This window comes from Schistosoma haematobium, chromosome 1 (assembly GCF_000699445.3).
Source record: "Schistosoma haematobium chromosome 1, whole genome shotgun sequence".
NCBI lineage: Eukaryota > Metazoa > Platyhelminthes > Trematoda > Strigeidida > Schistosomatidae > Schistosoma > Schistosoma haematobium.
In genome coordinates, this window is record NC_067196.1 from 34,056,970 (window position 1) to 34,075,783 (window position 18,814).

The window sequence follows — 18,814 nt, forward strand, 5'->3', positions numbered from 1 at the left end:
GTATAGAAATAAATAAGTCAATGGAATAAAAATATACTGTAACATAAATAGATAAATGTATTTTCAAATGTTTTCTTCTGTATTAACTTTTGAAGAAAAACCCGAATATTGAAGTTCAGTCTCATCAAAACTTTCAATTTACATCTTTAGTAAGCAGATTATGCATCAATGCAAACGTTTCAGGTGGTATGTTACATTATCTGTTTATAGAAGTATATAGTTAAAGGTTTGCTATAACCATTGTGATTATAAAATACATTATTACGAAAGCTTTATACAACAAAATGTCACAAAGCTTCAATTGTGAATCCTGATAGAATAACTCATATTACAACTAAACAATAACAATGAAAACATATGATTGACTATAAATCCCCATTAAATTAAAAACAAAAATATATAAACGAAGAATACACTTTTCAGATACTACAATTATATATCCAAATTCATCTGATAATTGACCAGGTTTAAGTTAAAGTGTGTCGTTGTAGAATGAGAATTTAGGATTATTTGTAGAATAACATAAAATTATTACTGTTGAAATGCCTAATATGAAATGTTAAATGAAATTGTGAGATCAACGATCTGAATAAATATGGTTAAGATGGGGTTAGAAAGGTTATTTTGTAATTACAAATCAAAATAAATATTTGGTCAAGAATCATGTAAGATGTGTACGATAAAAGGAATTGGGTAACAATTAGTAAATAGGGTGGCTTGATAAATACATTCCCCAAAACGTTTATAAGCGTTATAATAATAATAATATGTGTGAATAAGTTTAAGCTATAAAAATGCAAAAAGGGAAGTTACATGAATATTAATCAAATTATGACACCATATCATCGAAATGATTGTTAGCTGATTGAGCCTGAAGTTGGCAAAGAACAAAAAACCGTTGAACATTTTGCCTCTGTAACCAAAGCTCTAGTTTGGTGATCCGAATAACTCTTGGTTGGTTCAGTCATATGGAGGATTCTTAGTCTGATAGGTTTAGGCAGATTACTGTTCACACGATATATTACTGTAAATGATTGTTCTTTATTGGATGTATGGTCTGTTTTTACTAAATTAGATAGAATCCAGATGTTAACAGTGTTAACTATGTTTTTACTTAACTGCACTTAGAGGTACTCGGGAGCACGAAAATAAAAATTCCTAGAACATCTGCCAATATAACTTGTCCACAAGCGAAGTTGAATTGATAGATACAGAAAGAAGTAGAAACTACCATGTAATTTATCCTTCAATCTCGGAGTGACCATCTGAGATGTAGAAAACACCAACTGTAGTTTCCCTGCATTAACGATTCGTTGGATTGCTCTGTACAACTTTAGTTTTTACAATTTATATGGACACATCGCCTCTAGACTGTATGCGTATACACTGGTGCAAGTGATTGTTTAGGTTTCTTCTTAGTGACTCATCTAATCTCCTTGTAACTAGAACATCTAGATGAGCTATTCTACCTCTATCTTCCTCCACACATGTGAATTTTATAGACGGGTGAGCTTCATTAAATCTCTTGAGGGTTCTTACCCGGTCAGTATGGCCTTTACAAAGAATGAAGATATCGTCCATATATTGTCAGTAAAATAAACTTTTCAGTATTCTATGCCAGTGTACCGTTTTCTAGTTTAGCGAAAAAAACGTCAGCCAATGTGGGACATAGTACTGAACCCATAGCGAAACAGTCTGTTTCCACATAGTTCCCTGATAAAGATGAAGTTCACGTTCATTTCTTAATGATGTGAACAAGAATTATGGCCTCTGCTTACTGTTCTTTAAGTTGTTCACAAACATATTTGACAGTCTCCCTGAGTGGGACATTCGTGAACAATGATGACACGTCTAAGCAAATCGTATAGGTAAACGAAAGAGATTTAGCTAAATATGTTTTGATTTCTACATCATTTCAAAATTTCAGTTTAAGTTTTTGGCCAGACGATTACACAACAGATTTAACGTAAAAATGTCAGATCCAGTTGACAATTAAAGTACGAAATAAGATATACAAAAACGTGCATTAAATCGAAACACTACATAACAAATGCCATTTCAATCGTAAACTGACGTCAGTCGGCGAATAAATGAAAACTAGAAAACACTGATTAGAGCTGTTTTATACTTGTTTGAGATCCCACAATAATATGAATCTACAATCTCAAAGTCGCCTTAGAAATCCAAACTCAGTAAAACGTTTCAAGTGTTTGAATGTTTTAATTATTAGGACATGCATGGTCACTTAAAACGTTTGGAGGTTTACAGCAGTTATATAGTTGATGATTTATAATCACCTTTGAAAACATTATCGTAGCACGAAATTTCGATAATGAATGATGATAAACTCACTAATACGTTTTCTTTATCCAAAAATGTGGCCTGTTGATCCAAAGTCACTTCAAGTAATGCAGATTCAGCCAAAAAGCACTTCAAAAAAATAAGAGAAGAGTCGTAGAAACAATCATAAGAGATATCTTCGGTATGTTTTGTGATAACTAGTAATAACGAGAACGACAAACTCGAAATGCCTAACCATAAAATTACAACAAATTCTGTAATCATACCCTTAAGCTACTTTTACTGGTTTAGACTTCAAAATCACTGAACAGTTTATGTAATCTAATCATATGAATGTTCAGAGGCCTGGTAAACATATCATTAATTAAAGCCTAATGTATGTCGCTGAGCGTCGAAAGTACAAATCATTCAGAGGATATGACCATTCTAGCTGTCTTTAACAATCTATCAAGCTCGTTGGCCATAACTTATAATTATTTATAACAGGTAGGACAGTATGAAAAACCAGACAGGTTGACAGATAAATAATCAGTGGTAAATTACTGTTAGAATGAAGTTACAATTCAAAAGCTTGAAAGCAAGGCAATAAACAATGCAGGTCTGTTGAAGAGCGTTAAGACTAAAAGATGGAAATTTAAGATTTTTAGGCACAATCATGATAGTGACTTTATCGATATTTGTGACAGAACGGTGTTATTCAACAGGTTATTAGCATTCTTAGTGGTGCTGCTTTCTTAGACAAGCAAGGACGAGTAAGTGAAGGTGGAAAGTCAAACTCACGTATATTCTGTAGCACCATCCAGTTAATCCAGGAAAAACTACTCACAAGAACGCCCTCCTCAAGGTTTGTGAACACGCTTCAAGGTAAATATGGTTTAAGTAAAAGTATTATTTCTGTTTATCTCCTTTTAAGAACAAAACATCCTTAAGTGAAATGAATAACAAGAAAGCAATTACTCCTTGAGCACACTAACTCATTCAATTTGCACATATGAAACTCCAATAAAACTGCGTACTGATGTTTAATTGGTGTAAGAACTATTAATTTTTTCAATAAGCAGTCAATGTAGTTAAAAGAAAATCATGGAAGAAAGGATTGTAACAAATCTAATGATATCTAGAAATAGTTACAAAATAAAACAACAGGGGAAATATTAAAGGATCATATTTGGTATTATTAACTAGAAGCTTTTTAAAGTTTTAAAGTTGATTTTATATCCACCAACGAAAATGGTGTTAAAATCTCAGAGAATAATTTAATTTATCCACCAAAGCTTCATGCACTTCTAAATGTGAGCATAATTTTGAGCAACGTTACTCCGATTTTAATAAAAATAGCCTAAGTGACTTGTTCATAATTTAATAAGTGTATAATGACAACGGTTTTCAGTAGTTTTGTAGTGAACAAGAACACCAGTGGGGATAATCGGATAAATTACAGGACTTGTTAATAAGATTTAACAATCAAATAGTAAATACGTAATTTGCAAACTGTCCATCAATTGTCTCATAATGACTCAGACTTCATTGTTCTTGCATTTTCATACAAATTGCATTCTGTTCCCATTCTTTGCTGTTCGATCCTCTTGTCTCTCTGCTACCAGACCTTCTGTTCACGACTAACATCATATACTACTTATTTCAATATAAGTAGCACACACCACAGTTCATCTTTTAGGTTGATTTCATTTTTGTTTAAATCATCTACCCACAGGATACCCTGTCTTCATTCTTGGATATCTGAACAAGTATTCAGACACCTTGACATCAATATTATGAAACTGTGGGAAGTTTATAAGAGAAATTTACATATTACATTAATTTAAGTTCGCTTGCTGTTGCTTGCTTGTGTCTTTTGATTCTTGATTAGGAATGCAACTGATCAGTCGCTTGTTGGCATCATGTACGGATTGCCTCGATATTGCTTTAATTCACTAGCATTATAAGCAAAGAAGGATGGCGGCTAGCAGTAGAGTCCAGGACGCGCTTTTCACCATATTTGAATCTCGTAAGTTGGATGTACCTGCATCCTAGAGTTGATGTTCACCCCGGGACTCGAGCTAACAAGAGACTGATCAATTGAGATCCTAAACAACAATAGGAAGATAGAAGCGAACAATACCAAGTGAATTTAAACTTCACTCAATTGCACAAACAAGTGGCTATCATAACTCAGTAGCTAAGTGAATAACGCGATGGCGTATTAGGCGAATGGTACTGGGTTCGAATTCGAGTGAATATTAACTCTGGGATGCAGGTACATCCAGCTTACGAGTCAAAAATAGGAAGAAACGCACATCCTGGATTCCACTACCAGCCACTATCCATCTTTGCTTACATTAATTTATTTATTATGATCATTACTATGAACTGTCAGCTTACAAAGTATACAAAGTTAGACGTATCTATGTCTTAATTATAGAGATTTGTGGACAAAAACGATCATCTTCCAAAAATATGCAAACAGTAAACATACTATAACGTAATTAATTAATAACAGATTTCTGAAAATAGCATTCATCTGATGTTAGGTTCAGTAATTAGATAGGTAGTGGACTGATTCAAATAGAGATATGTGGAACGTTATTCAGACAACTCACTCGCAATAAGCTCTCTTATCATCAAATTTCTCACTATCCAGGCTTGAGTAGAATATGGTCTGTCCTTACTTGCCAGTCATATCAGGTAACTTTAAGATAATTATTTCTGTGTCAATATTTAGTCAGTAAAACATAGAATCTTGTCATGGATTATTCACAATTTTGACTATCACAAAACACTACTGATTGCAATATATATTCTAGTTGTTTTTAAGTATGTTGTGGGAATTTCTACGTTGTTCATTGGACAGTAAACTATTGTTATTGTAAATTATACCAAACTTTTATCAAATACATTTGCGTGAGAGAATGAAGTTTCTGGGTTTGAGTCCCACATGTGGGATCGAAGAATTCCATGCTAAGACGAAACGACCGTCCAGTGATTATAGGTTTTCAATGATGATTTAGCTTAGATCGATTTGTCAATTCAACTTTAAAAATACTATAATCTCCATAAGTCTCCATACCGAGAAAAAAAATTGTCATCAAAATTTATTAGTCAGCAATTTTATCAGTGTAAGCAAATCAAATTGATCAAATAACGAATGTAAAAATATTTTCATTTACGGTGAGTTTTTAAACGTTTAAATAAAACAACATAAATGAATTGATTGTTTAAATTAAATAATATTTCATTTAGTGAAATTCATGAACCATTTGTAACAGTAACAGTAAGGTACACAAACGCTATTAGACAAATAAATATACTGTGTCAATTAAATATTTGGATGTTATTTATAATCTGGAAAAAAATAATGATGTTATGATACTAACTATTGTAATCATTGTCAAAAAAGAAAATAGAGGACAATGGAATGATTACAATTTAATTTTATACAGTTGAATGAAAAATGTGATTGCTATCGAGTAGAATTTATTCTTTTCACTAGATACATTAACTTTGTTTAGTCAAAGTAAACCTGTCCATCTATTAAATCTGGTCGTTTTGTAGAGATTGCTTTGATTCAAAAAGAAGTTTTTATTACAGACTGACATCATTTGAAAAACCATTTGAAATATGATAATTCAATTCAATAATAATATGAACTCCTCAGTAATGTAAACATATGATAACTTATTTAGTTGAATTTAATGACCTATGAGATAAGTAGCGAATAGAAATCATTCTGTTTATATCTTCAAGTTTAGTCTGTTTGCAAAATAAAGTTGTTATGGCTTTAAGTTGCTGTCGATTTTTAACCTGTGCTAATTGTTGTGTCCTTGACTGGAAAATTAGAGAGCAGCGTACTTATCGACCGATTACAGTGACACGTAAACACGTACGGACGGCCTAGAGTCTCGATTGGTCCCACTTCCCTGTCTAGCCCAGTTAGTTGAGTCCAGAACACAAGTCACAGCCTCAGAGATATGAATCATTATATTTCAAACATACTTTGTTTATATACCAATCAAGCATACCACATCGTACCATAAAATAGAAAACAACATTTTGTACAATATTCAACAAGTGAACAGATATCGACCAATAGGAAATGTCCATTTAAAGTCCAAGGACACCATTGGACTTAACACGATAATTATTGGTCTATTCCTGTGCATCCACAACAAAAGTGATAATTGTTCGATGCCATAGATGATAGGTTTCTCATTCTTGATATATATAGGAGAGTTCGTAATTTCTCTCGAGACGACCTCAAACTGCCATGAACTTATATCTTCTGTTAAGGAAATCCTACTCACTGAAATCCAGGTTGCTAAAGTAATGCTACGAAAGTGAATACTAGGAGTTTAAAGAAAAGTGGTTAATACCGAGGGTTCATCAAGGTTTGTTGGAAAACTCTGATCTCGAACCACAAGGCTCCAGGAGTTCTGGTTGTCGATATTTTTGTGGTGTGTGTTAATGATGTCGACAGATATAAGTAGTATGCAATATAAATCGAAAGTGAAATACCTGGCAGCAGATTAAGAAGATCAAAGAACAGAGAGACAGAACAAAAAATGATTACTGTGGAAATGAAAGAACAGTCAAGTTTCAAACAAATGATTGACATTTTGCAAATTAAGTATTTACTGTACGGTTCTCAGATTTTACTAAGACGTTCTGTAATTTTGTGTTCAAATACAGTTGGTTGTCCACACTTATGTTCTCGTCCAATATATTTTCATATCTGAGATTTATTTGTAACGAAAAATAACTACATAATATGTTAACTTTTTACTATCAAACTCAATGTTCATCAGTGATGTAACTACAAACGAAAGTTTAAAATCTCAAGAGAAAATTCCATGTTTACATTTATTGACAGTCACTGAACATAGAAAGTCATACACGTTACAGTGATTTACATACATACATCAGTTAGTTTAGATTGATAACATGAATGGATTAATGTTAGACCACAATTTAAAACTTGACAGAACTGGACGACAGTGTGCATGCGCGGCCCCGCACACCGAACTCGAACCCTGAACCTCCGGTCTCGCGCGTGAACGCCTAGTCTTTAGACCGCAGAGCCGGCATCCAACGGTGTTAATGTCTAAAATTAACCAATCCACAATACTGTGCGACCGTCACCCAATGCCTTCAGTGAGTTACTGCCTCACAACAGATACGGTTGCACTGTACTCGTCACGGCTTCTTACTACATTAATTTGTCTAAAAAGTTTTGTAATTGATAAAGTGCTAAAAAATTGAATTGTGGTCAGAAATTTGACTACAAGTGTTTAAGTAAGCAATTATGAGAAATATGTGAAGTGTAGAAAAAACTTAATCATTCGAATAATTAGAGTAACTGTGAATATGACTAACATGTAAGTCACAATAAAGTGAATGTAATACGAAGGATAATAAATACTTTTTAATAAAAATATTATCAGGAAGATAAGTAATATAACAAAAATTGTTTAAACCGTTTTTAAAAGCGCAGTGAAAAATTACCTGCAAAGCATAACGTTCTTGAAGCCGAGTAGTACAACTGACCATTGAACTTTGAATTGATTTCCAATCATCTTCAAGTGCAGCTAACCGTTGTCCCAACATAATATGTGGTGTATCATAGTAACCTTTAAGCAGTTGTCTCCCAGTATCAAATAGTTGAATTGCTTCATTTTCATAGTCTTTGATTTCTTGAGCACTTTGTTCTATAACTGTTAGACGATTTTCAGTTTCCTGAAAATGTTTATAAGTAATTTTTACACACTATATATCAAAAAAGATTAGTTTTCAAATTTAGTGTCATTTCCTGATAATACGTTGTGATTTAATTTAAAAATATAGATAGTATTAGTTAAAATATATTCATCAACCAACATAGTATATTCACTGTCAAATAGAATTTGTCGATACAAACATTTGGATACGCTACGCGGATGACCCCTAAGTTATCCCGAAGAGAAAGCAACTCGGAAATACTCATAAATTGAGTCATGACATCTTTGATTACACGGAACAAAGTGAAGGATCTCTTCACTTGTACATAAAGAATCGCTAAATATCATTAAAATAATACATGTTATCACTGATGTCAATATATAGTATTAGAAAATTATAGCAATGGCAGAGTATCGTTGAAAACATGACATTCAGGTTAATTAAAAATCACATCAAATCAGATCTGAACTATCAACCCATTCGATACATGTCAATGAATAACGTGATCAAAAACCAACGGAACAAAATAATCAACTTGGATACAAAGGAAAACGGAGACAATAGAACTGATGACGATTATCAATCGTAAAAAAGGCCACCAGAATAAGTTGATAAAAGGCTTGTGGAGCAAGTATGAAGCTCACTTTTATATAAAATAAGCGTTGATAATTTTGTTCAGAAAGGCAGAGAAAGCTCTATAATTAAACCATCTAGTTCAGGGAACTCAAAAACACCAAAAGCATTTGTACAACTATTAACAAATATTCTTCGTCTGTATGTTAATTCCAAATACTCTAATAACAGAAATATTCCCGTAAACAAATTTAATGTCTCTAATTAATAAATAGTGTTCATACCAATTAAAAGTTATATGTTGCAAACATCGCGTTCAGTAATGAACCTTTAACTAATTAGTAACTCTTTTGAATATAGTTTCATATTAAACTATCTGACATATTTGATATACTCAAATTAAGTAAAACAAATATCCATACTTAAACTAACAAATAATAACAAAGAATTAATTGAAAAAATATTTTCTACAATCGTACTTATTATATGATAACGAATAACATAATGTATTAATTGTGTTTAATATCTGCTATCAAATCAATTTACTGAACTATGACAATATATATGTTAGTTGAAATGTGTTTCATGCTCATTTTAAGTTATTATTCAACTGGTTAGACCAGTAAATAAACAGAAAATTAATAGACCATTTATTCAAACTATAAACAAACGTCCAGTAAGCAGGTTATTTCCATATTTTTTATACGAACAAATCGATAGACAAGTGGATAACATATAAGTCGACCTAATAATTAAATGACTTTTATGCTTTTACTGAACTTTTGAACGTATTACTTGAAAAGAAACGGAAGACCTATCATATATAGAGGAAATTATACTGAAATACAACTGAATTGGAAATACAAATTGTTCCGGACCATATAAATCCGTTTACGCATTTATAAATAGTAATTTGCCCATTCTCGGTTAACTGTGTTCTGAATAGCTTAGTTTACAAACAATTCAATGTTGATAGGATATAACTAGATACATCACTTTAAGATTGTATTACTAACACTCATTGTTCACTTTTTATCTGAACAGGCAGTTTTTCAAAAAATATAGTATTGGACTATGGTAGTGTTGTGGTGGTTGAAAATGGTTACCAACTGTAAACATGTAATGGAGCCTACAATAGTGAACAGAGCTTTACAATCACAATTTACAACCGCTTAGTGTAACGGTTCCATCGTACTAGCGATTACCTTCAAAATCTCTTTCTTTGGTTAACACAAGGAAATTCACACTTTAAGAGCTAATGAACTTCTGTGGAATCAGTAGCATCTATGACAAACTAGGATAGTGTGCTGACTGAGACACTATAATATAACTTACAATGAACGTTTTTAGGAGATTTCAACAACAAATTGTGCAGGTGCATTCTTAACATGATGAAAAACTAACCATTAATCTGAATTTCAGTGATTTTTATTTTGGTATTGATTCGTTAACACGAACCACTTCTATCTACAATTAAAGTAAATATTTAATACATGTAATAATGTAACCTCTAGTTGAGGACAAACAGCAAGTGCAATTATGTATATATTACGTTAACTTCATGGATGAAATCTTTAGAAACTAGTGAAATTGTTTTTATAAATAAACTTACCTGTAAATCACTTGGAAATTCACGGACAAATACATCAGTTTTTAGTTTTCTCATCCAATCTTGAAATGAATCAAGTTTTTCAAGAAAACGACTCACTTGACCTTCAGTAGATATTCGATTAACTCTCTGTTTAAGTGCTTCTTTTAAATTAAGCCACTGCTGTGTAAGTTTCATATGTTCTTTCATTAAATAATCCGCTCTTCGTTTAGACTTTAACTTTATATCTTGTTCATCATATGCAATTTCTTGTTGTTCTGTCATACCAAGTAATTCTCCTATACGTTCACCAATATTTTGAACTCGTGCTTCAATTGCTTTTAAATCTCCTTGTAAATTAAATAAACGTCTTCTTAATTCTACCAAACCAGTTAAACTATTAGCATCAATGGAATCTGTTGAAAATAAAACTGCTTCTTTTTCTGAAATCCATTCTGATGTATATTTACATTCAATGAATAAATTAATATAAAATGATTCTTCAACTATTCTGTCTCTATGAGATTCAACTGTATCAGCGATTCTATTCCAAGCTGAGTTTAAATGATCTTGAACATTGATAACTTTTTCAATTGTCATTTCTTTATTAACTAATGATTGGTCATCTCTTTTTGGTTCATTTAAAAAATTAGCAATCATCATGTTCACAGTAGACACCTAAATATTTATTACACATAAAGAATATTTATTGAAGAAAAGAACTTCAAGAACTCCAATATAAAGATTATAGTGAATATGTCAATCCTAATAATTTGTATATTCTATTTATCAATTACATTACAGTATCAGTTATGAAAAAAAACAGTTAAGATTAATTCATTAGCAGCTAATGAGAAACCACAAAATATAGTGGATTCATATGATTCGGCCTTAATTATTGTTCTGATTTTATTTAAATTCATAAAGGCAATTAATTGTATGTAAATTTATAATATTTAAAAATATTGTACAGTATTTGTACCGTTTTAAAATTAAAATTTACAGAGCGGTAAAACACTGTGTTTTGGGTACTTTTTTGAAACTCAGTAATTCTTTATTTTCTGTAGGAATATCTCGTTTTGACTTTCAATGTAATAATGAGTCATATACATAAGAATTAAAAGTAAATCCAGTACATGAGATGAGATGTGAAAAATCACTATATCATTTCAATCAATTGTGATTACATCTCAGTACTACAGGAGGTTAGTCGCGGCTCGGATAGCTCAGTGGTAACTTCTCTGACTGTGAAGCTGGGTGACACGAGATCGAATCCGCCAGGAAGCACCAGTTCCCTCAAGATTACAGGTACACCTTGCTGACGAGTGCCAAGTAGCACGAAACCCGGGTCCAGGGTTTCCTGTTGACTACCTCCAACCACCATCTAAATCTCAATACATAGTGCCCGCAGTGTCGAGTCACCTAGACTGGTGGCCACATTGCACTAATAGGGACAAGACAAGCATGACATTGGTCACCACCCAGTGATCAATCAATTGCGACTATATCATTTAATTTGGATATTGGAAACTATCAAAAGAAAGGTACTTGAATTATGTTTGATGGAACCTAACATAGTACACTAGCTTCTAGTCTGTCTACCGCATCGTCACATAAATTGATTTGGTACATTAATATCAAATGGATTAATAATTTTTCGAAAGTTATGGGTTTATAATGTACTTTAAACAATATGAAATGAGATGAACACTCAGTTGATTAGTAACAAATTAGTCACCGTATATGACATTATATTTATTCACCTTAGACCTAGAAGACTTTTTAATCGACTATTTACAAAGGTGATCAACATGCTCTGGGTTGATACAGTATACAAACACGCATTTACTTTCATTCGACTTTATAAGTATTAAAGTCACCTTGTTATTTTATCTTATGTCTAATACAGAGTATAATATACTATTCCCTTGGTCGTTTGTCCTGGCGGAATTGGGACGCTTTTCCAAAGAGATCATAATTTTTCATTCTTTTTCTATTACTTGTATACCAAGCTATCATAATTTTCAGTTTGATCCTGTTATTCTTAACTCGACCTTAATGTTCATAATTATTTAATCACAATGTTAAAATCCCACTTTCTCTCGTTTCCATTAGTTTGCCTACTATATTGTTCTTATTTTTCTAAAATACATGAGACGATCCAGTATTGGTGTTATATGTCGTTTGTCTTTCTATGACAGCTTTTCAGCCAAAACACAAAACTGACATAAAGTACCGCGCCAAGACTACTTCGATCCTTTATAAAGGAGGTGAACAAACCGCATCATGCGGGCTAAATCCAACCCATTATCAAAGTGCGCAACCTGAAAAATCACTTAAGGGAGTAAAATCGGTCATAAGTCAGGTCATTTGGAGTTGTTTTAAGGAAAAGTGATATTCAATATTACAGTGTCATGGCGTGGTGTTTGAAGTCAAACTCAAACAACAATCTAAGAAACTTAAGGAACGTAGCAAACTTCGTTTTGCAACGTTAGACTCACAAACTGTTTTACTCGAAAAGTTTGTTTACCTTTGTTTTAAGTCAGTCAGTCAGTCAATCAGTCAGTCAGTAACAACGTAAAACTTCGTACGTACGTACATCAGTTCGAGTTGCCACACCACATTAGCACAGAGATGCAGTGGTCGATTCAAATCCCGTAGTGGTAGAGGTAATAAGAGTATAAGCAGTAATCGGGAAGATTAGGGTTTGGAGATGTTATTTAAAGAGTATAATCCAGTGAAATAAATTTGGAAAGAGGAAAACGGGACATGAAGGATTCAGAAGATTAGAATTTGGGAGAACACAAAGAGTGGATGCACCTGCGCCATCGCAAACGATTTTGAGCCATGTCATTCAGGGTCTCTAACCATCGGTTGCTAGAGACCCTGAATGACATGGCTTTGTTTTAAAGCCTGGTAAAACGCTAATATTTTGCGCTGAATGTCATAGTGAACATTCATTATATTACCACTTATCTGGCAAATAGTGTGCAATAAACGCTAGTCTAATCTACTTGGAACTTCTCAACATAACCGTTTGGTGCTACAAACAAATTGATAATAAGGCAACAAACGATTTGTAAATTTACTTACTTGCTCAGCTGCTGTACTCATCTGTTCCTCTAAGTCAGAAAATCTATTTTTAACAATTTCTAATCTTTGAATTAACCCTTGGTTAGCACTGACATCGCCTTCTATAATCTTAGAAAACTCTTCTTCTTTTAGGTCGTCCATTATTAACAGCTGGATATAAACTTCCTTCTCAATAATCCAGTTATACGTCGATGAAGCCATTTGGAACAACTGATGAAGTGATACAGCGTCTAAAAGTAGAAACTGTGTCTGACGAATGCATCCACTAAGAACAGAAAACGAATCTAAGAGACCTTTCATTCTATTCTTTATTAAATTTCCAACCTCATTCTTAGATTTTATGGTAGCCTCTAAAATAGGTTCTGTTGATTTAACATCTTTATCAGCTACAGTATACAAATAGTCTATATATCCTAATAACTCGTCTGCTTGAAGCTTCATTTGATCAATAGTAGTCTGGAAGTTATTCACACTGGAAATAGTTTCCTGATGTTGTTTCGTTAATTTTTCTATAGTATAAATACTGTCAGTTTGCATAGCAAGACGCATTGCACTGGAACTTAGTTCATATTTTTCCGATATCCATGCATCTGCATCATCACAACTTAACACAAAAGAACGTAAATCTTTCATAAATAATAAATTAGTTTTACGTTTAGCCATTAGATTTATGAGTTGTTCCCACGCTTTTTCAACTTTTGTCACCTTTTCTTTTAGATTTTCATAATTTGGACATTCTTCTTCAATTAAACTGGAAGTTCGTTCAAATAGTCGAGTGATAATCAATCTTTGTGTTTCTAGTTCAGATTCAGCCGCTTTATGTCGCCGGAAGAAAACATCAATATTACCATTGTCAACAAACGCTTCACTTTTCTGCAAAAATGATATACGTTCTTCTATTGAAATTAACTGTTCATCTAACTCATATTCTGAACCGTGATAAAGTTTTAGAAATTCTATAGACCGTTGCTTAGATTCAATCAATTGTACAAGTTGTGAATAAGCATCTTTTAACAGATTATTTTGTTTTTTTATTTCAATTGCTACAGTATTAGTTTTAAAACCAAACAACTCTGGAGAGTATCCAATTTGAGATTCTAATTCAAAAAGGGTTGATATATTTCGATGAATTGAACGTATATCTGTTTCTATTAATTCATATTGTTTTAAACGTTCTTCAATAGCAGCTAAGTGATTATCAAATTCATCGATTTGTAGTTTAGATAGAAGAGATTGTATAGATCCCATGAGATAATCTGTTTCTGAAAACTTTTTAAACAGGTTTTTTCTATTTTCAAGAATTTTGTATCTTTCATTCATTACTTTTAAGAGTCGATCCCACATATGTTGAATTTCTTTTTGGACTTTTAAAACAATGTCTCGCTTAAAAAAGTCATTACCAATGAGTTCATCAGCAATCTGTTGAATTGTCTGTATTCTGTCAAAATATGCATAAATATCAGCTTTTAGAGCTTCATACTTTTTTAATGACGCTTCAGTCATTGCTAAATTCTTATCATCATCACATACCTCAACCAATTTAAAATTATCATTAATCCAAGCTTTTCTCAAATTTGCTTTCTTTTCGTAGCGTGTAAACAAATGCAGTAGACGTTTTTGCTTGTCTAGCGCTTCTCTCAAAGCTATTTCACGTCCATACTCAGCTTTTTCTAAGGCATTCCATGCACGATTGAGTTGGGATATTTGTGCCTCTGTGGATGGTATATAATTTCTAAGTCCTAGTGTTCTCATTTTTGTACGCGTTAAAAGAAAATGAGCTTCAAGTTCACCTTTTTCATTGAACTTGTCCGACTTTTCTTGAAGACGATATTCTTTAAATGAAACCATAATCTGTTGAATTTCTTCAACTTGATTGGGGAAACGACGATCATTCAACCACAATACTGTTTTAGCAATCCATGACAAAAGATCTGAAGCACGTCTTTCGTACCAATCGAAAGAATTCTGGAGATCACGCCAGTAAGTTATAAATTTTTCCAAACGACGAGCACGAACAGTTTCCGACTTCATTTTTGAAAAGTAATGATAATATGTAGCAACATAAGTAACAATAGATTTTTCATCTGGCTGTTGGACATATATGTCTTCAGGATCGAAGAGCCTAGATATGCCCAAATTCTTTTCCGCAACTATAAAGGCAGACTCCAAATTTTGCAGTGGTGTGTTTACTGACAATTCATTAAAATTGACCAGATCTGGACGATGCCTGTGGATAAGAGCGTTGAAAGCCAAGCCATCACGCCAACTAGTTGTAAAATTTTGCACGTCAACGTTCCGATAACCTGCAGTCTTCAGCTGGCACCATAATAATAAAGCTTCCTTTGAATATCGTTGCACATCACTTTTGATTCCTAGAGGATCGACTTTCTCCAAAAATATGATATCTTGAATTTGAAAACGAAGAATAATCATCCATAATAGTCCAAGTGTAATCCTTGCATTTCCATCAACAATATCATGTGCCCCTATATTTTCTAAATGAACTCCGAAATTGCTTAAAAAGAAGAGGGATTTGTCGATGTTTTCTAAACAATGAATCCTCATTCTCCCTAAGGTCGGACTAGGCTGTAAACGAAACAAGAGGACGATAAAGGAAAATGATCGCTGTGAATAAAAAACATACCATTTTAATTCCAGAAAGTATTTCTAATAGCTGTAATAAAATCTTTCCGTCACGTAAATCCAAGAAAAGGTCATATATTTCAATTCCTACCCTCCTCAGAAATGTATTCGCCCACTTTGTAAATGTCTTTTTTTGAACCGTCTGCCTCTCCGCTTCACATAACTTAGCATCATGAAATCAGATTTACCTGCTAATGTATGTATCCGTGTTCTTTCATAAACACGAGAAGTAACCAAACTTCTATCATATTCAGAAAAACTTCCTGGACTAAAACCATCATAAGACGTCCCAACATTATAATAATCACGATATATTTGTGGTCTTAATCTCTCCACATGCATGAGTGGTGGATAATATTCAGTTCCAACACAAAACGTTTAGGAAAACTGAAATCAAATAAAACAGAATTTAATAAAACACCATTTGTTGTCAATAAAACCAAACACTGATTTGAGATGTGAGTGGTCATATCTCTTTTCAAAAATTAGAACTAGTCAAAAACCGGTAGCACTGTCTTAATAATGCATTTAAGTACACATTATCTAAATAATTTAAGATGATTGTAAGAGCAAAAAGATATAATATTATGTGGTAAATACAAAATATAGAAAGATGATTATCAATACAACGACAATGAATATGGACTTAGAAATGCTAAAATTACGATTATTTATTCCCGTATAGTGAGTTCAGCTGGCAGAATTTTTCATAATCTCTCTCGATCATTTATATCTCAAGTGGATTAATTTGCAGGTCGTCGATATTACAGATTAACTACATGTCAAAATATTGAAAATAAACTACGCAAATCAGTCAATTTGTCCTTCTTTTATCTAAATTAACTTTCAATCTCAAACAAAGAGAATCGTTTTTCGTATCTTTAGTTTTTCAGTTAGCTAGTGATATTGTGTTTGAGTAATACCTTATGATAAGTTTCGTCAAAGCTCACTCAGCCAGTGATTTTTCGAAGCTTTAACCTAGAATATCATAGATATTAAGAACATGACATTAGATCAGTTTTCACTAATTTTACTCTGACAACTATCATATCGCTCACAGGTATTTATCTTGCACCTGCCATTTAGTTAATAGGATACGGTAATAGACTTCATACTCTTTGTACCTTATGTACGACTGTATTGATTTTGAATTTAATCCTCCAAGACAATTAAAATTTTTCAGAAATATATAAGAACTACTACTTAAGTTTGAAATTATAATTACAAGTAAATTAATCACCGAGTAAACAATTTCTGATTACAAAACTTCTATCTTCTTTCAGTACACTGTCCAGTAATTAGCACCAACAACTCCTATTTATAAGTTGTAATAAAATTAATTTATTTGATGATACGTTGTGTTTGCAATGTAAATACAGTTGGATCTTGCTAAACATCTAGATAAAAGGATGCTAGTAGAAACATTTTCAGACTAGAACATGAACAGTAGGAATAGAAATAAGACGTGGAATGTGTAATATTACTTTAGGAACCGTGTAAAATGTCGTACGTTTTAACAAAATGAAATTTCATTACCACGGGTTCAACAGGTCACGAAATAGTTTTAACTTAAAGCAATATATAATTTCATTACTTAATAAAATAAATATTTAACGTTCAAACATGTTTAGATCTACACTTTTGTCTTTCAATGTGATGAGCTAAAAGCTCAGAAATATTCAAATAATCAAAGTATATACAGTGGTATTAGTTTGGTATCATATTTAATGTAAGGTTATAAACCATGGCTTGACCGTTTTTCAAAGTCAAGAGTACGGCATATTATTGAACAACACCGTTAAAATGAACAAAAACATTTACCAAATTCACGCTTTACAAGACAATTAAATTCATATTACTAACAAGCCTTTGGCAACAATAACATCATTATATAAAATTATCAGAAATTCACAACTTGGAGGGTTTGAATATTTCATCAATTACGTAGGAAGCATAAATGTGTGTGGAAAAAACACTTCGAAAGTGTGTGAAATACAGAAACTTACTCCCAGTTATCAAGTGGTTTGAATATAGCTAACAATAACACTGAATTGACTATGGTTTTAAAAATTTCTCCGATTATAGATGATAGAAAAAATTTTGGTTGTTGAAAAGTGCTCAAAAGACATCACATTTTGATGGAGATAACTGACCAATAAGTCAAACATACACCTGCAGTAACTTTTCAGGACATTATCATACTATGTTCATGCCTACATTAAAATGTTGAGTAACGATAACCCAATAATTAATTTATGGAACCTCTTAAACGAAGTGAGCACAGAATATGTGAGCAAAAACAAACAAAAATATTGTAGACTACTGATTTGGATTTTTCCGTATTATTTATTAAGGTATTACAATTAAAAAAACAAACCTGCTAATAATAAGTGGATCTACAGAAAGTAAATTGCAAAACGCAAGCTCTACTCCATCTGCTTCATTTGGAACAAATTATAAATGCGACTGTATAGGTTGTATCTTGAGCAATTCATTTAATTTACTTAAACAAAACACCAGTAAAAAATCTTTTAAACTTCAGGTACGAAATATTTTCATTGTTAGCATTTTGTTTACAGTTTCAAAAGGAACGGTTATTGAATTCATGACCAATTTTAGGTAGATTTCTCTCCGTCGTACAACATATGCGAATAACATTCCTCGTCTCCTATCAACATCGGTTTTGTTATATTCTGATGATCTCAAGGTATGGAGCGCGACATAAAGTAAAGGTGGTGGCCAAGAGCCTAAAGATGACATGGAGAAGTTTTTGAATGATCTCAAACTTGGCAATTGCTGATATAGTTATAGATTCATGCACAATGAATGACAGTGAGCTACTCATTGTCCAGACACACAATGATTTGAGAGGCATCGTTATACAAGAACCAAAGACTACTGCAC

At 32.5% G+C, this 18,814-nt stretch overlaps 1 protein-coding gene across 1 annotated transcript in view; it reads right to left on the minus strand.

The window, feature by feature from the left end:
* The window catches only part of MS3_00008194 (uncharacterized protein), a 54,729-nt gene extending 36,352 nt beyond the window's left edge, over positions 1–18,377 (minus strand). The window contains exons 1-7 of the mRNA XM_051216544.1: positions 18,288–18,377; positions 16,099–16,297; positions 15,912–16,063; positions 13,268–15,853; positions 10,199–10,852; positions 7,801–8,031; positions 2,353–2,430 (exon numbers count right to left, since the gene is read on the minus strand). Of these exons, the coding sequence (XP_051073803.1) occupies positions 2,353–2,430; positions 7,801–8,031; positions 10,199–10,852; positions 13,268–15,853; positions 15,912–16,063; positions 16,099–16,252 (3,855 nt within the window). The 5' untranslated portion in view covers positions 16,253–16,297; positions 18,288–18,377. The remainder of the gene's footprint in view (positions 1–2,352; positions 2,431–7,800; positions 8,032–10,198; positions 10,853–13,267; positions 15,854–15,911; positions 16,064–16,098; positions 16,298–18,287) is intronic.
* Between the last annotated feature and the right edge of the window lie 437 nt (positions 18,378–18,814).